Consider the following 22,567-nt stretch of genomic DNA (forward strand, 5'->3'; position numbering starts at 1 on the left):
GGGATATGGTACCGATTCGGCCATCTTGGAACCACAACCGAGGTGGTACTGTTTAAGCAAGCTGTACTGTTCAGTTCCATGCAGTGGAAAAGCGCTGCCGTACCCTACCGAACCGTTCCTACACCGTACCATGCGGTACCAGCAGTGGAAAAGCACAAAAGCGAACCGAACCGTTCGGTTCCATGCAGTGGAAAAGGGCCAAGTTCAACGTGTAAATCATGATGTGGACAAAGGAACAGTAGGCAGGTGTCTTGAGATGCACGTCAGCAGAACTCCATAAGAGAAAAGCAAGCTCTAGTAGAAAAATAAAACACACAGAAGGTGCTTCTAAGTGCAGTAAAAAAAGACGTTAATGTGCTAAAAACAAATAAAAACACTTAAAAGAGGTGATATAAGTACAGGCTCATCAGATTAAGAAAGACGCCCAGCGAGAAGTTCTCCCATGACTGTCCTAGCAGCGTGTCTCCTATCCAGCCAGTGGTGTGGAGCGGCGTGTCAGGCAAGCAGAAAGATCCGTTGAACTGCCTAAAGCCAGCATGGAATGCAAACACCCAGGTGTGATGTCAGAAGGGGGGTGACACGTTTCGGAGTGCGTACACTAGCTCCTTCTTCATAGCCATGGATCAAGGACAGATGGAAGGTTTATATAGTAACTAAGGTGGGACTAAGGGCGGGAATATAAAAAAAAAAGAATAATAATTGTAGCACCCTCCTAGACAGGTGCTAGATAGGTAGCATAATTTTGATTCTGGCTGCTTATCAGCAGAATTGCAGGCTAAAGTTATGTGCTTTCTGCTTATCAGGGAGCAAGATTTACAGTTGGGGCTGTTGCATGTGTCCAGGTGTGATTAATTTGGTCTGAGGGAGTGTCCACACTGTATCCAATAGGGGAGCCTGTTGGACAGTGGAGGAAACCCAGCCAGAGACACACAGGCTTTTATGACTGTCCTAGTGGGTAGGCACAAGCAGTGGTGCATCCTGGGATACGTTATAAAAGCCACGTGCACATGTGACAGAGTGTCTTTGTGCGGGAAGCCAGGTCCTAGGAGGAGGGTGACAGCTGTCTCTCCTCCTGTTGCTGAGGAAGGTGGTCACTGGCGGTCGGCCTAGTGGACCAGAAGTGTGGTGCTGAGCCAAGAGGTCCTGTGGATACTGACAGTGGAGCAAGTGGCAGAGCGAACTGAGGAAAAACAGTGTCCGTGACCGTGAGTACCAGGGAGCTATCCAGGGGTCTGCCCAGGAAGGGGACCACTCCAGGAGGGTGTCAGTGGACAGAAGGTCAGCACACACAGTCAGTGAGAAAGGGGGTACCATGTTAGACCCTGAAGAGTAATTAAAGTGTGAGTCCATATTCTTTATCTTCACTTCAGTGGCAAGGTGAAGCAGCGGCCTTGCCGCATTCTACAGTTAGTTGTCATCAGGAATCGTACATAGTTCAAGTTGGAGTATCCCACTCATCCCTTCTCCCATCCAAGTTCTAAAATAAAATACAAAAAAACACATCCCCTGGATTGTTCATTGTCTGAGCCAAGAACTGTTAATGCCGTGTATCTGCTATCAGTTGCTAATGGTAAACCCTAGGGGGCAGTGCTACATAATAATGGGACAAAAAAAGGGGAACACTGAGTAAATTGGGACAAACAATAAGAGGAAAAGGCTTAATTATTGAATAAAAAGCAAAAAACATAGGGGGGAGTCTATACTCATGGAGCAAAAGAAAGAAGAAGCAAAGTTCCATCACTAAATTGTACCTATAGGTAAGCCTATAATAAGGCTTACCTATAGGTAGTGTAAATATCTCCGAAACATGCACCGTTTAGGAGATATTTACTGTTCATTCAGCCAGTGACATCACTGACGCATGCGCTCTGAAGGAACGACCACCCATGTTGTTCCTTCCGAGCCCTGAAATTGGTGGCACATGCGCGTGGAGTGATGTCATCGCGGCTCCAGGCCAGTCACAGAGCCGAAGTCCGCAAACCTGGAAGCAAGATGGGTGAAGATGGAAGCAGACTCCAGCAATGACATTGCATTGCTTGAATGCTTACTTCTTTTGTAAATTTCACATAATGTGCTAGTATGCGATGATTACTATCACACTAGGACATTAACTTGCAGGTAAGAGAAAAAAAAAAGTCTAGCGGTTTACAAACAATTTAAATTCTTGTTTTGCTGCACTTAGAAGTGCCTTCTTTGTGTTCTATCTTCTTGCCACCTGAACTTTCATCAGTGACCCCACTGGCAGAATATAGAAATAGGAGACACCTGCTTCTGCCTGGTCTGCAGGTATTATCAGCCAGTGGGATTCCATTTTCTCATGACCTGTGTAGCAACCATAAGGGCCTAAAGAGTTTTTTTTAAATATGGGGAAGTAAAGATAGTCTGTCTTTTACAACATAAACATCAGTCAAACCATCCAAGGGTGAAAAGGAAGGAGTGAATTTCATTAAATATGCATTCTTCTTTAAGGAAGTATTGGCTATATATAACCTGGTTTGTTGTTTTTAATGACCGCTTTGAAATATTGGATATTGATATTCAATATTGAAATATTGAAATATGAACAAGCACGTCCCCCTATATTGTGTACTTGTCCCAAGTAAGAGCTCAGTGTAATTTCTGTCTGCTGCCTCCTTCCTCTGCCATCTGCATGAATCACTTCTGACAAGTGTTCCTGACACCAAGAGAAAAATGGTGATGGGAGAGGGACCTCCACCTGACTGACAGCCTTGGCTCTGTTCCTGTGTGCTGAGTGAAGGGGGGGGGGGGGTGTCCCTTCCCTCCAATCAGCTGTCAGAGCTCTCCTCACTGAGCTCTGCAGAGTGTAACTTCAGCTCTCCGCCCCCTTTTTTCTGTCAGCTCAGACAATCTATATAAATTCTGGACTTTGAACTTTAAAAATTAGGCATTTAAAACGAATGCATAGGGTTAGGGGTTAGGGTTTGGGTTGGAGTTAGGTTGCCTTATTGCCGGTACAGACACAGGAGAGGGTTTGGACTCAGGAAGTGGGTCATGGGCCCACTCCAATGGTCAAAGGTCAGGAGGCATGGTCTCAGAGGTCAAAGGTCACAGCTCCACCTAGTGGCTCTCAGTGGATACATGTAAGGGTTTACAGCCACTTTAAATCATGAGCGCATATAGCCTTTAGCTAGGCTAACATGATAGGACCAAGTACCCCACCAACAGAGGAACCCTACTTTACCAAGGCTGGATTCTATAGGCTGCTTAGACTACAAAAAGGTATTGTCTGAAGGTACATTTCTTAAGAAGGTCATTTAGTGAAATTGTTCATTAACCGCTTCCCGACCGCTTATTGCATATATACCGCGGGAGGGCGGCCCGGTTGTGCAAAATCATGTACATGTACATGATTTAATGCATGCAATCTGGGGCACACACATGCCCCCCCCCCCCCCCAGAGTACCGCTTCCAGTGTGATTGGACACAGCTGGAGCCAATCAGTGGGTGCGACGTCCACAATGGCCGCCTGGACCCACCGATCATTCAGAGGAAAGGCAGAATGACGTGTCCATGTCCAAGTCCATATGTGACGGTGTTCATCGTCACTGGGAGTGAAAGACAGATAATTAATGGTTTGAATTGCTTCAGATAGGACAGTAATATTTGTCAGCAATATCTCCATATAGAAATATGAAGATTTATCCCCACTTCACACTGGGAGACTTAGACTGTTATAGACCATTGCCATGAAGTCTGATTCCTAAATAATGTGTGTATTCCATGTCCCTGCATGCCAGACAGGCTTCCCTATTATTTGTGTATTGAAATGGAATGTGGATTGTGCCTGTCCCATTGTTAAATGTTAATGACCTCGCATTGGCAAGATAATTAGTTTAGGTTAACCACTTGCCGACTGCCGCACGACTATGACTATTTACGTCGGCAGTCAGCCCCTCACAGGCAGAGTGATGTAGATCTACGTCGCTAGCCTGTGAGGGTCTAGGGAGCGAGCGCGCTCCCACGGAGGCGCGCTCCTGCGTGGTCACGGACCCCCCCCCCACGCGTGTGACCAGCGGACCCGATGTCCGCCGGTCACTCGGCGATCGTCGCTGCAGAGGGAGAAAGGCAGGCGGCTAGTGTAAACAAGCCGCCTGTCATTCTCCCCTGTGTAGAAACAGTGATCATACGGTTCTACTACGTAGGACCGTTGATCACTGTTCCTACAGCTCAAGCCACAGCCAATCACAGTTAGAAGCACGCCCCTAGGGACACACACCACCCCTCCCTCTCAAAAAAGTTAACCCCTTCACTGCCAGTGTAATTTTACAGTAACAGTGCATATGTATAGCACTGATTACTGTAGAAATGTCACGGGTAACCCCAAAAGTGTCAAAAATGTCAGTCAAGGGTCCGATCTGTCCGCCGCAATGTCGCAGTACCGCAAAAAAAAAAATCGCAGATAGCCGCCATTACGCGTTAAAAAAAAAAACCAACAAAAATTACAGAAATCTTTCCCTTTGTTAGTAAACGCGATAACTTTTGCGCAAACCAATTAAAATAGGCTTTTTGCGATTTTTTTTACCAAACATATGTAGCATAAAACAAATTGGCCGAAAATGTTAAAAAATTTTGATTTTTACATTTTTTTGGGGGGAATTTCATATAAAAAAAATGTGAAAAATATTGTTATTTTTGCAAGATTTACGCTCTTTTTTTGTTTATAGCGCATGATCAAAAAATCGCACAGGTGATCAAATACCACCAAAAGAAAGCTCTGTTTGTGGGAAAAAAAGGACGTCAAATTCGTTTAGGTACAGCGTCGCACGACCGCGCAATTGTCCGTTAAAGTCACGCAGTGCCGAATCGCAGAATAGGCCCTGGTCAGAAAGGGGGTAAAATCTTCTGGGGCTTAAGTGGTTAATTCTGTTCCTGTATACACTTTCATCTGCATATGCTACTATAATCAGGCAGAGGGGAGTGATTGTGTACACTGTATGGGAGTGTAAAACTCTGTTTTCATTGCATTGTGAATGTCATGTCCTGTTCTCCCAAGGTCCACCTGGGCGGTAACCTTGTGGGGGGAAAACTGTATAAAAGTCTGTTTCTTGTTCAATAAAGAGTTCTACTTCACCCTCAATCTAGAGTCCTGTCTCTCATTGGGGGAACCTGCTATAAGGGATTGCTATGCTCTTCATACTCCCTTGGATAATCACTAAGCTCTTGTAAGAGCTTGTGTAAGAGCTTGTTCCTGCTTCACTCTATGGGGAAAGAGAGGGTCACCCTCGGGAACCTGGAGCCTTGTCGAAGGTCCAGGGTGGGTAGGAGACAGTGAGACCCCAACCAAGCTGTGGCGGTTCGTGGGGTCTGAGGTGGTTATGGTGTCTAGTGAAGTGCTTGGAGCCCACGGGAAGCACTAGGAGCATCCGTCAACGGAGGTACCCAGTCTGGGTGCCGGTTGATCCGTTACACCATAAATCTATCCCATAGTTTGTAGACTCTATAACTTTTGCGCAAACCAATCAATATACACCAATTGGGGGTTTTTTTTAACCAAAAATATGTAGCAGAATAGACATTGGCCTAAAATTATGAAGAAATGTTATTTTTTTATTGGGAATGTTTTATAGCAGAAAGTAAAAAGGATTGTTTTTTTATGTTTATAGTGCATAATATAAAACCTGCAGAGGTGATCAAATACCACCAAAAGAAAGCTCTATTTGTGGGGAAAAAATACATCAATTTGATTTGGGTACAGCGTCGCACGATCGCGCAATTGTCAGTTAAAGCAACGCAGTGCCGAATCGCAAAAACTGGCCTGGTCAGGAAGGGGGTACAACCTTTCGGAGCTGAAGTGGTTAATAGCGGTTTTGAACCCACCAGTTTTCTACTCCTTCTCCTCTCCGAATCCTCAATCTGTAGGAGAAACTGTCCATTGGAAGCAAAACTCATGGATATCTTGGGCGCCTTTATCAGACAGAACTGGTCACAGAGTTCCTCTGCAGAGACGTACTGTGCACAGTGACACCTGCACAAAACAAATAGATAGGCTGAAATTGGCAGAGAGCACCGGCTTCTACTTCCTGTACAGGTCAGTGTGTGGTGTATACTGTGCTACAACCCATTGTTGAGACTTTACACAGAGAGGAGCAGGGCAGCCATCAGAAATTTTGGGGCCCCTCCGGGCCTGACCACCAACATTTTGTGGGGCCCGTCCTCTGACTGTCCCACCGAATCCATCCACTGGAGTCCTTTAGTGCACCCACTTTTATTTTAACACTCTTATAACTTAATATATGAAAATGAATCCAATCCAGCAAAGATAAATCCCCATATATTCATCAAAGAGACATCCCAATTCAGCAAAGAGACATCTCAATCAAGTAAAGAGATGGCCTCATATATTAAGCAAAGAGACATTCCATTCCAACAAAGAGACAACCTCATATATATTTAGCAAAGAGACATCCCAATCCAGTAAAGAGACAGCCTCATGTATTCAAAGAGACATCCCATTCCAACAAAGAAACAGCCTCATATATTCAGCAAAGAGACATCCAAATCCAGTAAAGAGATGGTCTTATATATTCAGCAAAGAGACATCCCATTCCAACAAAGATACATCCCCATATATTCATCAAATAGACATCCCAATCCATAGAAACATAGAATGTGTCGGCAGATAAGAACCATTTGGTCTGCCCAATATATCTGAATCCTATGAATAGTCCCTGGCCCTATCTTATATGAAGGATAGCCTTATGCCTATCCCATGCATGCTTAAACTCCTTCACTGTATTTGCAGCTACAACTTCTGCAGGAAGGTTATTCCATGCATCCACTACTCTCTCAGTAAAGTAATACTTCCTCATATTACTTTTAACCTTTGCCCCTCTAATTTAAAACTGTGTCCTCTTGTGGTAGTTTTTCTTCTTTTAAATATGCTCTCCTCCTTTACCGAGTTGATTCCCTTTATGTATTTAAAAGTTTCTATCATATCCCCTCTGTCTCTTCTTTCTTCCAAGCTATACATGTTAAGGTCCTTTAACCTTTCCTGGTAAGTTTTTTCCTGCAATCCATGTACTAGTTTAGTAGCTCTTCTCTGAACTCTCTCTAGAGTATCTATATCCCTCTGGAGATATGGCCTCCAGTACTGCGCACAATACTCCAAGTGAGGTCTCACCAGTGTTCTGTACAGCGGCATAAGCACTTCTCTCTTTCTACTGCTTATACCTCTCCCTATACATCCAAGCATTCTGCTGGCATTTCGTGCTGCTCTATTACATTGTCTTCCCACCTTTAAGTCTTCTGAAATAATTACTCCTAAATCCCTTTCCTCAGATACTGAGGTCAGGACTGTGTCAAATATTCTGTATTCTGCCCTTGGGTTTTTACGCCCCAGGTGCATTATCTTGCACTTATCCACATTAAATTTCAGTTGCCAGAGTTCTGACCATTCTTCTAGTTTTCCTAAATCCTTTTCCATTTGGCGTTTCCCTCCAGGAACATCAACCCTGTTACATATCTTTGTGTCATCAGCAAAAAGACAAACCTTACCATCGAGGCCTTTTGCAATATCACTTATGAAGATATTAAACAAAATTGGTCCCAGTACAGATCCCTGAGGTACCCCACTGGTAACATGACCTTGTTCTGAATGTTCTCCATTGACTACAACCCTCTGTTGTCTGTCACTCAGCCACTGCCTAATCCACTCAACAATATGGGAGTCCATGCTCAATGACTGCAGTTTATTGATAAGTCTTCTATGTGGGACAGTGTCAAAAGCCTTACTAAAATCTAGATATGCAATGTCTACTGCACCTCCACCGTCTATTATTTTAGTCACCCAGTCAAAAAAATCTATGAGATTTGTTTGACATGATCTCCCTAAAGTAAACCCATGTTGTTTTTCATCTTGCAATCCATGGGATTTAAGATGTTCCACAATCCTATCCTTTAATAGGGTTTACATGAATTTGCCTACTATTGATGTCAGACTCACTGGTCTATAGTTGCTCGATTCCTCCCTACTACCTTTCTTGTGAATGGGCACGACATTTGCCAATTTCCAATCTTCCGGGACGACTCCTGTTACTAATGATTGGTTAAATAAATCTGTTAATGGTTTTGCCAGCTCACCACTAAGCTCTTTAATAATCCAGCAAATAGACAACCTCATATATTCAGCAAAGAGACATCCCAATCCAGTAAAGAGGTGGCCTCATATATTTAGCAAAGAGACATCCCATTACAACAACAAAACTGCCTCATATATTCAGCAAAGAGACATCCCAATCCAGTAAAGAGACAGCCTTATATATTCAGCAAAGAGACAGCGCAATCCAGTAAAGAGATATCCCTTCGGCTGCATCAGCTTACTCTGTGGTCACCCTGCTTTAGCAATTGCTAATTACTACAGCAACAACATCTCGGTCTCATTGGTGGGGGCCTGGGTGGCCGGGCCCCTCAGAATGCCCGGGCTCCCTACATGTGTATGGGCTGTCCCCCCCCCCCGATGGCGACTCTGGAGAGGAGGGATGTGTTGCAGCATTGATACCAATATTAATGCTCAAACATTAGAAATACCAACACCTGATAAACAGGAAATGATAATTGTTGAATAATAAACACATATTTAGCTTGATGTGGACCTAAGTAAAACCAAGGTATCCTTCTTGAGTGTTAACATTGTAACTGTGTTATAAAGCAAAAAGAAGTTCTGACATTCCAAGTTCAGCGCGAAGCTCTCCCCCCAGCGGGCCGCAGAATGGGGTGCAGTCATATTGCTCTGCGGGAACACACTTTCGTGTGGCTGCAAGACGCACTTCAACCGCAGAACAGCGTTCCTCCACCTGTAAACAAAAGAAGTGTATTAACTTTACCATTAACATTTATGACAATTGCAAGGAGCTTCTATAAAAGGTTTCACAGTATTAAAGTGTAACTAAAGGCAAACCTTCTTTTTTGAGTTATGGATAACGTGGAGAGAGAATAGAACAGTTTTCATTGCTGTCTGTGCCTCTGATTGGGAGATTTACTCTCTTTATTTGGTCAAAATTATGAAGAAAAATTACCTATTTGCAAACCAGAATCAGAAACTAAGAAAAACATATTTTTTTCAAAATTTTTGGTCTTTTTTCATTTGTAGGGCAAAAAAAAAAAAAAACCCAGTGATGATTAACCGCATGCTGACTAGCCGCCATAGTTTTACTGCGGCAGATGGGCGCTGTCCCGCGAAAATAACGTACCTGTACGTCGCTTCGCGGGAACGCTAGCGGAGCCGTGTGCCCATTCCCCACAGGGGAAGCCTATCAGTGGGTCCGGCAGCCGAGATTGCCGCCGGGCACCCGTGATTGATCCCTGACGAGACAGAACGGCGGTCTGTCGTTGTAAACAAAGCAGACCGCTGTTCTGTCAGTTATGAACACAGGGATCCTGTGTTCCTCCTATTTAGTAACACAGGTCTCTGTTTTCATGCAGCAAGCCCATCCACCCCCCACAATTAGAAAGCACCCCCTAGGGACACGTTTAACGCTTTGATCGCCCCTGGTGTTAACCCCTTCCCTGCCAGTATCATTAGTATACAGTAACAGTGCATATTTTTTAGCACTGATTACTGTATTAATGTCACTAGTCCCCCCAAAAGTGTCAGTTAGGTGTCTGATCTGTCCGCAGTCCTGCGAAAAATTGCTGATCGCCGCCATTACTAGTAAAAAAAAATAAATAAATAAGCAGAAATGTCATAAATCTATCCCATCGTTTGTAGACGCGTTAACTTTTGCGCAAATCAATCAGTTTACACTTATTGTGATTTCTTTTACCAAAAATATGTGGCAGAATACATATTGGCCTAAAATGATTAAAAAAGGAATTTTATTTAATTTATTGGCTGTGTTTTATAGCAGAAAGTAAAAAATATATATATATATATATATTTTCAGAATTGTCGCTGTTGTTTTTTTGTTTATAGCGCAAAACACAAAAACCGCACAGGTGATCAAATACCACCAAAAGAAAGCTCTGTTTGTGGGGGAAAAAATGACACCAATTTATTATTTGGGTACAGCGTCACACAACCGCGCAATTGTCAGTTAACCGCTTGCCGACTGCCGCAAATACATATACTGCGGCGGTCAGCCCCTCACAGGCAAAGTGACGTATGGGTACGTCACTAGCCTGTGAGGCTCTGGGGAGCGAGCGCGCCCCGCTGGAGGCCCGCTCCCGCGTGGTCACGGAGCCCCCCGCGCTTGTGACCGGCGGACCCGATGTCTGCCGGTCACTCGGTGATCGTCGGTGGAGAGGGAGAAAGGCAGGCGGCTTATGTAAACAAGCCGCCTGTCATTCTCCCCTGTGTAGAAACAGTGATCATAGGTTCTACTATGTAGGACCGTTGATCACTGTTCCTACAGTTCAAGCCACAGCCAATCACAGTTAGAATCACGCCCCTAGGGACACACACAGCCCCTCCCTCTCAAAGTTAACCCCTTCACTACCAGTGTCATTTTACAGTAACAGTGCATATGTATAACACTGATTACTGTAGAAATGTCACTGGTAACCCCAAAAGTGTCAGAAATGTCAGTCAAGGGTCCGATCTGTCCGCCGCAATGTCGCAGTACCGCAAAAAAAATCGTAGATCGCCACCATTACGCGTTAAAAAAAACAACAACAAAAATGACAAAAATCTTTCCCTTTGTTAGTAAACGCAATAACTTTTGCGCAAACCAATCAAAATACGCTTTTTGCGATTTTTTTTTACCAAACATATGTAGCATAAAAAAAATTGGCCGAAAATGTTAAAAAATTTTGATCTTTAAATATTTTTTTTTTTGGGAATTTCATTTCATTTTTATTTTTGCAAAATTGACGCTCTTTTTTTGTTTATAGCGCATGATCAAAAAATCGCACAGGTGATCAAATACCACCAAAAGAAAGCTCTGTTTGTGGGAAAGAAAGGACGTCAAATTAGTTTAGGTACAGCGTCGCACGACCGCGCAATTGTCCATTAAAGTCACGCAGTGCCGAATCGCAAAATACCCCCTGGTCAGGAAGGGGGTAAAATCTTCCGGGGCTTAAGTGGTTAAAGTAACGCAGTGCCGAATCGCCAAAAATGGCCGGGTCATTAATGGGGGGGTAAAACCTTCCGGTCCAGAAGTGGTAAAAGATAATAGGCTACTGTGCACCACTGCAATTATTAAACAAAGCTCCTTTTCTTCTTGTCTGGCCTTTTACGACCTAATAAATTAGCACTCGAGTATTTATGTTTCAGTCTGGTAATTGCTTCCACAAATAGCACCCACATACGTTTGTAACTATATTTATATCTACACAAATATGACTTCTCCCACGCTGGATTATTATTTGTTCCAGTACCTGTGGTTGGCAGTCCTGATCACTGCTGCTGTCTGATCTCTGTTGTTGGCGGTTATCATAAAACACAAATCCGACCTGGCAGATACAAGATCCGTCTGATTCTTGGAACGCACGATTCCGCCCCTGGCACACACAGCTCTGGGCACCTGGAGAAGGGTTCAAAGAGGAAAATACCGGAATATTTGAGGTTACAATTAAATATCCATTAACAACAAGCACGTGAAAAGCAATCAAGAACATAATCAAAATAAAGAAAATTAATTTAAATCTGTCATTAAAACATAAATCCCAGCTTTAGATCACTGACTATAAATGCAGACTATGCTCTGGGCCTTGGCCCTGCCACTTTACTTCCCACTGCACTGCAATGTAAATAAACTGCAGTTCATTTATATTCTTAGACTATGCAGCCTGGGGAACGCCATGGAGGGACTCTGTTCACACCTGGGCGATTCGAATTGCAGGTGGAATGGCCGTGATTCTGCCCGCAAATTCAAATCGCAGCAAATAGCGGGACGTGTGTGCGATGCCATTACTTCTTAATACCACACTGATCCTTTTCGAGCGACAATCGTCGCGATTTGCCACAATTGCAGAGCGATTTATCGTGCAACAATCTTGGTAAAATTGCCCTGCTTTTGGGGTGCCAATAAGAAGTAATGGCATTGCACACGTTTCTTGCGATTTTTCTGCAATTTGAACTCATGGGCAGAATTTTAGTGATTCCGCTGGCGATTCAAATTGCCCAGGTGTGAATGGGGTTGTTGCAGAATGATCATTGCATTAGGCTATACTAATATCGCCTTGCGAGAGCAACATCGATTGACTGTTTCTAAAGCTGTTGTTTTTTATATATTTTAAAAAATGCACTGCAACGACATTCATGGCAGAATCCCCAAGTATTATTTAAAGCTGCAAAATCATTAAATAGAATAGATTTTTTTTTTTTAATACAAGCATTGTAAATACCTAATTTTGACTTGGTATCAGCATCTTGCAATCTATTATAGAGAGGAGCTCAGATTTGGACTGGGACAAGCAGTGCAAGGAGCCAGTCAGACAGGTATGCTGCAGTGCTCATACAGTATGAGGATTGGAGGGGGGGGGGGGGGGCAGAGAGTAAGGTGACCAGATTTTTAAAATGAAATCCGGGGACATCATTTTTTTTTTTTTTTATTGGCAAATGGCACAGGACTGCATAATACACAGAGCGCTGGGCACAGGACTACATAATAATACACAGAGCGCTGGGCACAGTACTACATAATACACAGAGCGCTGGGCCCAGGACTGCATAATACACAGAGAGCTGGGTACAGGACTGCATAATACACAGAGCGCTGGGCCCAGGACTGCATAATACACAGAGCGCTGGGCACAGGACTGCATAATACACAGAGCGCTGGGCACAGGACTACATAATACACAGAGTGCTGGGTACAGTACTGCATAATACACAGAGTGATGGGTACAGGACTGCATAATACACAGAGCGCTGGGCCCAGGACTGCATAATACACAGAGTGATGGGTACAGGACTGCATAATACACAGAGCGCTGGGCACAGGACTGCATAATACACAGAGCGCTGGGCACAGGACTACATATTACATATTTAATCAGTGTGTGGCTGCTCCTGGCTCAACAGAAGTCAGCTATTTGATCAGCTTCTAATGAAGGGACAATCATATGTTAATTGGTGGCTGCAGCCACTGATCAGTAAATTCTGACAACCGTCCTTTTGTTATAATGGAGGCTGTTACCATTTACTAAATATACAATTACACAGCATAGTATGGTTGTATTTTTTCTTTATTGTATTCGTATACCCATTACATGTTATAGATTGTCATGACAACTATATATGTAAGCTCGAAATGGTAATTTTTGCAAGCTGTTCTTTTTGTCGTGAGTTGGTGCATAGTAACCTTTCGACACTTGACCTTCATTTATTTTGTAGACGTCCGTTATTGGACCATAGTTCACTGTAAGAGCCCATTCACACAGGGGCGACACGACTTGCCAGGGCGACCTGTGGTGACCTCGGCGCGACATGCACGGACTGCATATCATTGAAGTCAATGCAAGTCGCTCCAGGTCGCCCCAAAGTAGTACAGGACCCTTTTTCTAAGTCGGAGCGACTTGTGTTGCTCCTATTAGAACGGGTCCTGTGCTAATCAATGGCAGGCGACCCACCGCGACTTGTCAGGCGACCAAGTCGCCTGACAAGTCATGCTAGTGTGAATGGGGACTAATGGAGCCTTTTGGTCCGTATGTTTGAACGGCTTGTTTATCGTTTGTAAAAAACAAAAAAACTTTAAAAAACTCAATTAAAATTACTTAATTAAAAAATATTAATTTCTGACAACGGTGAGTCCCACTGTGAGAATTCAATAGCAGGATCACATGACATCTGTGATCACTTCAGGGATCAGGTGTTTACATCAGCCGTCAGTCCTTCTCTGTCAGCGGCGGGAGATCGCGAGTGGCCGGCGGCCATCAGAGCTGCCTGTCACACGCACTAGCTTCCCTGCTGACGAGCAGGGGCGGGAGCGCGCTTCCGGCGGCGCACGATTGCCCCCTAGGTCCTCCCAGGTCAACGCCGTACATGTACGGGACTTTGCCTGGGAGTGCCAGACTGCCGCCGTACATCTGCGGTGTGCGGTCGGCAAGTGGTTACAGTCCCTGCTCTTCTCCCTCTCCTCTGTGCACTGCACAAAGAAGAGAGAGAAGAGTGGGGACTTCAAATTTATAGACCACTTGACTGACTGGAGGGAGTTTGACATTTCAGCAAGCTCGAAAATAAGTACAGCGGGGATTGTGTGTGTGTGTTAGGTTCTAATTTAGCTAGACCATTATTCCTAATCTTTGCGGATAGCATACTGACAGGAATTGTACCAGTGGATTGGAGAAAAGCCCATGTGGTACGAATATTCAAACAAGGACAGAGACATATTCCTGAAAACTACAGGCCAGTCAGCCTAACATCAATAGTAGGTAAATTATTGGTTGGGGATGATAAGGGACTATATCCAAGAATTTGCTGAAGGAAAGAGTATCATTAGTAGTAATCAGCTTAGGTTTACAAATGGTCTTTCTTTCCATACCAATCTGTTAACATTCTATGAGGAAGTGAGCTGCCATCTAGATAGGGGGAGGCCTGTGGATGTGGTGTATCTAGATTTTGCAAAAAAGCATTCGATACAGTTCCCCATAAACGTTTAATCTACAAACTCTGCAGGCATGGACCATAGGGTTTGTTCTTAGATAGAAAACTGGCTACAGGGGCGCGTCCAAAGAGTGGTGATAAATAATGTACTTGAGGGCTAAAAACATAAACACAAACTATTCACTAGGGCGAGAACCTCTGGGAGAACCAAGGATGGAGAAAGATCTGGAGGTTCTAGTAGAAGACAGAGTGAGCAATAGCATACTATATCAAGCTGCAGCTATCAAAGCCAAAAGAATATTAGCATGCAAAAAAAAAGGTACTATACTCCAGAGATAAAACTATAATCCTGACACTTTATAAAATTCTGGTTAGGCCATATCTGGAGTATTCGGTCTAGTTCTGGTCACTAGTCCTCAGAAGGGATGTGCTGAAGCTGGATAGATTTCAAAGAAGGGCAATAAATCTAATATTAGGACTGGAGGACCTCAATCACGAGTAACGACTACAAGCACTAAATGTATTCTCGCTGGAGAAGAGACGCTTGAGAGGGGACATGATAGTGATTTACAAATATGTCAATGGTGATCCCAGCATAGGAAAAAAAATTATTCAGTCTAAGGGAGTATAGGAGGACACGGGGCCATACAATAAGATTGGAGGAGAAGCGGTTTAACCTTAAGCAGCGCATGGGGTTTTTCACTGTCAGGGCGATACGGATGTGGAACTCTCTTCCACAATTGGTGGTCTCAGCAGGGAGTATTGATATTTTAAAAAAAATCTTGGACGTGCATCTTAAAGAAGACAACATACAGGGATATGGTAAATGATTATCGACACCTACACAGGTTGAACTGGATGGACTACTGTCTTTATTCAACCTTGCCTACTATGTAAAATTAGTATGGGAATCCCCATTGATAGTGGTCAATATATGTATCAAACAGCAAAAGTGTTTGGCGCACCTCCACAGCATGTGTACGAGGAAATCACCTGCATCTCATACAGTCTGGGTTAAGTTTTCAACCATACAGATACAGTCTTTGTGGGGTGTGGTAAATTCTGTGGAATATAAACAGCTGGCTAAGTTTCTGAGATGGTGACAGGGACACCATCAGGATGGCATCTAGTATAGAAGTCTGTTGGTTACGGCTCAACATTAGGGATCTTGGATTTGGCCCGAACCCGCAAGGCAACTGCCATTGTTGAGCCAATCAGCTGCTGGCTGGGAATTCCACGCCTTGCAGCTACACGTACACAAAGGGACAGGAATGCTTGTGATATCATTGGCCATTTTAGGTCAAGGATTTTTTTCTATAGTAGATTGCCATTTAAAAAAAAGAAACTGTATTATCAAGATTTGCAACATCATCTTTGCTGATTGAACTGTACAGTAATACATTACACACCTGATTCAGAATAAGAGGCACTTCCACATGCAAAGCATGACACCTGAGCAGGTAAGTGGTTGTAGGTGCCAGCTGGGCACGGATGACAGTCAGTTGCCTCTCTTGCCTGTGTGCTGTTGCCAAAAGTGCCAGGTGGGCAAGGAATGGGTAGTATGGTACTGGAAGAGCAGTAGTGGCCAGCCAGACAGGGATAGGACAGGTAGCTCTCAACGCCTGTAAGAATGTAAACAGGAATTATGTGACAATATTTTACAGTTAATGCTTACCATAGATGAGTTGTAAAGAATTGTTTTGAAGAGCAAAAGGACGATACATACCGTCCTGCTAACATCAAGGGCAGAAATTCTATCCTTATGGTGTCTTTCACATTCTGACACTACATAAACTGTAATTCATATATTTATAGATAGAATCAACTTTATTAATTATTGACTTATTGCTAAAAACATCTTCTTTCATAAAGGAACAGAATGAATGGTTTTGTTACACATGTAAACCTTCTCATAAAACATCCTCTATCTTTATATTTGAGAAGAATTTTTCCAAAGGCCTGTAAAATGTATTTCAATGTACAAATATAACAACAGTGCTTATGGTTATTTGAGAAGAATTTTCCACAGGCCTGTAAAATGTATTTCAATGTACCAATATAACAACAGTGCTTATGGTACTATAAGCTGTAAATTCAGGCTGCCAGGGACTGGTTGTAAGTCTGGAAGGATGGTGGCAAACTCTGCATTAGGAACCAGACAAGGGAGTTATGTAAGTAGATTATGTAACATCCTCTCTTCCCCCCTCTGCTCTCATCCCCCCTCCCCTCTCTCGCCCACCACCTCCTCTCTCTCGCCCACCACCTCTCTTCCTCCCTTTCCCTCTCACCCCCCCCACCCTCCCTTACCCACCCCCTCTCTCTCATCCCCCCTCTCTCACCCTCCCTCACCCCCCCCTCTCTCCCACCCTCTCATGAGATCTCAGGGGTTCTTGTTGGGACTTGCAGTTCTTCAATTTTGGAGGGAGTCACATCCATTACAGGAAGGGGTGGGCAAATTTACATAGGAGGGGGAGAGGGGGCGCCCAATTTTAGTCTTGCCTAGGGCAGCACAAAACCAAAATACACCACTGCCCTTACCAGACTAATCTAGGAAATAATTGATGTCAATTAGGAAGATGCTTATTCTGTCCTGAAAACAGTTGTGATAAAGTCAGAAGGTATTTGCAAAATATAATCATGTATGGTTAGTCTGCTCACCTGGTGGGCAGCTGTATCCAGCTGGACAGGGCTGGCAGGAGGCATCGGTGGCACTGCTGCTGCGATAGGTCCCAGCTTCACATCTTCTACATGACGTCTCTGCGGAATCCCGGAGGGGAGATGTTTGAACAGCCCGATAACCTCCAGCACAAGGTGTCATATGGGAACTGCCAGGAGGGCAGTAATAGGGGAACAGGCAGCTGCACAATGTGACAAAAACAATGGGTGAGAATAACACTATTACGAGTACAAACCATGGGGGTTAATTTACTAAAACTGAAGTGTGTAAAATCTGGTGCAGCTCTGTACAGAAACCCATCAGCTTTTATTTTTTTCTTTGTCAAAGCCTTATCGAACAAGCTGAAGTTAGAAGCTGATTGGCTATGTAGCACTGCCCCCGTAGGGGTTGCTGAGTATAGATTTCCCTGAGTCTCCCTCTAATTATCCTGCAGCCAGTTGCTTGGGTATTTTCACTTGACCAGGCGCACACTCATCCGCTTGTTATCCAATGACCAGTCTAAGGGATTTATTTGTATTTATTGGTAGAACTTGGATAGGAGAAGGGATTAGTGGGATACTCCAACTTTAACTATAGACAGATGAGGACAACTCTTACTTGGCCTAATTTGGTTGAACTGAATAGCAGACCCTCTGCTGAACCATACAGCATTTGTATGGAAGAATAAGTCCTTTGCTTGCTCTGGCAACAGACTCAATGAACTCTGATTCTTCGGGACTCTAACCAGTATCCCCTTTAGCTGGCATTTATCCACTGACTTTACTAGCTTGAAGGGATGACCCTCACAGATCAGCCTAGACTTAGGTCTGCACTCACAGTAGCCAGGAACAGATCCTTCAAGGTGTGTCTCTCTCCCAGTCAGTTCTACAGGACATCTGGGTTGGAGCTTCTGCAACTATGGCCCCTCAGGTCGACTACCTGAGGCCGCATGGCAGCCTGTACAGAGGAGGGGCAGTGACCCCCCGCTTCCCCTGGGACCCCCTTTCTCCAGCCAAAGCCCCCATGCACACGTGCTCTCTTGGTATATATACAGTCACCCTGCATGACTTGAGGCACCTTCCTCTTCTAATGGCCAGGGCTGTATCTACACCCATGTTCCCATTTGTCAGGTTGCCTCCCAAAGTCCTATATGCTCCCTCCAATTGGACCAGTGTGAAACAGGCAGACAACATGAGCAGCATCTGATCACACTGAGCAGAGCCTATCAATGGTCACTGCTCCCTGTTAGGCAGAGAGAGTTAAAATTGCCCGATAGTCCCCCTGTTAAGCAGGGGGACTATCAGCGGCACCAGAGTTTGCACGTTCCAGTTTTAGTAAATCAACCCATGGTCGGTCATAAACAGAACTATATTTTCTACTCACAGCTGTGTACTGATGTTATAGGTAGATGAGCCCTCAGGACAGAAGTAGCCACCTGGACACAGAGGAGGACTTCCTGTTCGAGGCGGACAATATGCTCCCGCTCTGCATACAGTTTCACTCACTGATCCTGATGGAAAAGTCAAGATGGTAGTCTCTTCAAATCAACTTATCATAAGACATTATTGCATAAAAAAAACTCAAAGGATTAGCCCCAAAACCTGGGGAGAAAATTACAAATATTTAGGTGGTTTTCTAATGCCGATACTGACGAACATTCAGACTCAGAGACACTCAATAGATGGGGATGCCAGTTGCTGCAGGGTATGAGCTAGCAGAGCAGCTAGGTCCACCAGAAGAATGCTAGGGTGAAAGAGCCCCCCAGTAGGTAGGCTGTTTATCCAATCAGCTTGATGCAAAGTTTTCATTTTCTGTGAAATTATAAGTCTTCTCATTCTGGCGTTGTTCTATGGTAACAGCACCACCTGTATTCAGAACCAACTGCAGACTATCTCATACAAACCAAAGCACAAAACAGACACTGCACTCCTATCTACAATGTGTACTTGCAAATAAACATGGCCTGTCATAATGGATAAACCGAATTGTCTTTCGGACTCTTGCACAGCCTTTACTTGTTGCTTAAAAGTGTGTTTAGGTTGGACTCAGCAAGACAGTATAACCATACAGGTTATGGTGAGAAGTAATTAAAGGATAAGTTTTCACCTTTTAAAAAAAATACAAATAAATGTACAGTAAACCCCCCTCCATTGCAGGGGTTACGTTCCGGACCCTGCCACAAAAAGTGAAAATCCGCGAAATAGAAAAACCCTATTAAAATGCATTGTAGGCATGTTTTTTTTTACTGTCACTGTACGTGTAAAAGCATTTTAAGGTCTTTAAACACACTTTTAAAACAATAGAAACAAATTTAAACACATAAAAGATAGCAAGAGCTATGGAAAACACAAAAATATTTCATTTTTAATGATTTATATAGTAAAATAACATTACAAAAAAAAAAAACGCAATATCCCGGGACCGCAAAAACTGAACCGCGATGGAGCGGGGGTTTACTGTACATCTTTTTGCAGGAAAAAAAATGTGCATTTATTATTTGTATCTATTGGGCGCCTGGAAAGCATTGCATCCACAATCAGCAGATCATTGTGGGTGCAATGCAGGGCTCTGGCAGACTCTGTGTGTATGTTGTATGGCCGTACATCATACAGCCAGGCAGTTACGCATTGACAGGAAGCATCAATGAACTACCACAGCGCTAAACAGCCCCATGGTAGTTCACTGAGAACTACAACCTGACAGCCTCAAAGGCTGCCGGACCTTGTAGTTCTCTATTCACCAAACACTGTTAATTAATGACTCGTCTGTCGGGCGGGCGGAGTCCCATATGGCCACGTTCTTCACAGAGTTTGACAGAGAGCAGGGGGAGTCGGTGGGATGCAGGGGCCATTGGATATGTAGTATATTACACCCTGAAAATGGGTGTAACATGTAACATGTTACAAAAGGTGAATTTTTCCTTTAACGCAATTAAACCCAATCAGTATGTAGCACAGTAAAGCCATTTAAAATACAATAGAAGGTATTCATGTGTCTCATTCCATCACGTTCCAAAAATAAGATAATTTTTCCTAATTTTAGCCATGTACCCATTGCCTTTCACCCCAATGGCCAGATGCACATCCTGAACTGCTGGTGTATAGTGCAAATATAACTTAATATTATTATATTATTATTATACAGGATTTATATAGCGCCAACAGTTTGCGCAGCGCTTTACAGTGTGGGGGAAGACAATACAGTTACAATACAATTCAATACAGGAGGCATCAGAGGGTCCTGCTCCTTAGAGCTTACAATCTAGAAATAGCCATTTATTTCAAACCACATACAACTGTTTAAGGCTTTTTGGAGGTGCGCAAACTGTTGGCGCTATACAAATCCTGTATAAAAATAATGATTTGGCCATCATCAGAGCAGTGTATGGAAACCATGGCTTCTATGTAGTAGGTTTGGGGACCCAATAAGACGCTATAACTATACATGTTATGGTGAAAAGATTTTAAAGCAATCAAAAAAATTTCACTTTCCGATGTGCGTAGACTATTTTAACCACTTGCCGACTGGTCACGTTGACCGTACTGCGGCAAAGTGGCTCGATACCGTCCAGCGACGTAGACCTACGTCGCTGGACTCCTCCCCCTGTAGGCGGCGCGCTCCCGCTGTTTTCAGTCACAGCGGGAGTCGGGCCAGGGGAGGAGCGGCAGCGATCGCCGCTGCTCTTCCCTGATCGTCGGGGAATCCAGTTTGGAGATCCGCCCGCTTGTGTAAACAGAGTGGGCGGATCTCCTAAGTGACAAGGAGTGACAGATTGCAGGGTTCAGCATAGCTGAACCTGCGATCTGTCCTTGTGTCACTCAGTCACCTCCCCCCACACACGTCAGTAAGCACCAGGCATACATTAACCTTTCCCTCTCCAATAAAATTAACCCCTTCCCTGCCAGTGTCATTTTTACAGTAACAGTGCATATTTATAGCACTGATTACTATAGAAATGTCACTGGTACCCCCAAAAGTTTCAAAAATGTCAGTCAAGGGTCCGATCTGTCCGCCGCAATGTCGCAGTCCCGCAAAAAAAAATCGCAGATCGCCGCCATTACGTGTTAAAAAAAAAAACACCAAAAATCACAGAAATCTTTCCCTTAGTTAGTAAACGCAATAACTTTTGCGCAAACCAATCAAAATACGCTTATTGTGATTTTTTTTTACCAAACATAGATAGCAGAAAACAAATTGGCCAAAAATTTTAAAAAAATTTAGATTTTTACATTTTTGGGGGGGGGGGGGGGGAATTTCATATAAAAAAATTTAAAAAATATTGTTATATTTTCAAAATAAATGCTCTTTTTTTGTTTATAGCGCAAAAAGTAAAAATCGCACAGGTGATCAAATACCATCAAAAGAAAGCTCGGTTTATGGGAAAAAAAGGATGTAAATTTCATATGGGTACAGCGTCGCACGACCGCGCAATTGTCAGTTAAAGTCGCACAGCGCCGAATCGCAAAAAGTGGCCTGGACGTATGACAGCAAAATCCTCCAGTGGTAAAGTGGTTAAATAGTAGGTATTCATAGACTCATTCCATCATATCTCCCAAATATTAGAGGATTATTCCTAATTTCAGAAAGTGGGCAGAGCCATATAGATGATTGCTTTTCTCACCTCTAGTTGGAACACAGAAATAGAGAAGATAAAAATGGGGGTGGATGAGGCACTCCCTGTAGTTGTTATGCCTAATATATGCTATCTAATACAATGTGGATTTCATCATTATAGCTAATCCTAATATGTTCTATGCTATCAGCAATCTAACATTCTTAGCATTGCTAGCTGTTAAACCAATATTTGCACAAATGTAGAGTTTCCAGATAGAGGCAAAGATTGTGCAATACAAAGCAGGACTTGCGCAAATGTTTCGATAATGAGAATATACTGTCGAGGCCTAAGAAAAACTGTAGACTTGTTCTTCAGAAATAACTTCTCCATTGCTGCAATTTTCATTAAATTTAACATCAAAACATGTCATAAAAAGAGCAGATGTATGATCGTTATGCAGTAAGGCAGTAGGTTGACGCTCTGAATATATTTCAGATACTATAAAGGGTAATGTTTAAAAAGTGAAGTGTGGTATCCAATAAATCTGGTTCCTTTTGTTTCATATAGCAGTTCTAACAAATAAACTGACTCTTAGCCAGGGCCGGTGATAGGGAGGGGGACCACCAATCCTCCTGTAGGGGGCCTGGGCACACAGGGGGGCCCAAACAGCAGAGGGAATCAGTGTGGTCAGACAGGATGCCTTGTGTGGCTCTCTGCAGCAGCTGCTGCAGGGAGAGACACAAACACAGGACCCCCACGGAAGATCCTGGCTTCCCTGTCCAAAAAAAATAACAAATTGTAAAAAAAAAATAATTAAAAAAATGTACAACACAATTTTAAAACATTTAAACAT

General features: G+C 43.5%; 1 protein-coding gene across 1 annotated transcript in view; it reads right to left on the minus strand.

Annotated features, from left to right (window-relative positions):
- The window catches only part of LOC309568829 (uncharacterized protein), a gene marked incomplete at its 5' end in the record, with an annotated part of 291,543 nt that overhangs the window by 53,642 nt on the left and 215,334 nt on the right, over positions 1-22,567 (minus strand). The window contains 6 exons of the mRNA XM_082274615.1: positions 5,839-5,986; positions 8,686-8,813; positions 11,335-11,480; positions 15,913-16,125; positions 17,162-17,361; positions 18,543-18,669. Coding sequence (XP_082130741.1) covers positions 5,839-5,986; positions 8,686-8,813; positions 11,335-11,480; positions 15,913-16,125; positions 17,162-17,361; positions 18,543-18,669 — 962 coding nt within the window. The remainder of the gene's footprint in view (positions 1-5,838; positions 5,987-8,685; positions 8,814-11,334; positions 11,481-15,912; positions 16,126-17,161; positions 17,362-18,542; positions 18,670-22,567) is intronic.

This window comes from Pelophylax lessonae, assembly GCF_965119305.1.
Source record: "Pelophylax lessonae genome assembly, chromosome: 12".
NCBI lineage: Eukaryota > Metazoa > Chordata > Amphibia > Anura > Ranidae > Pelophylax > Pelophylax lessonae.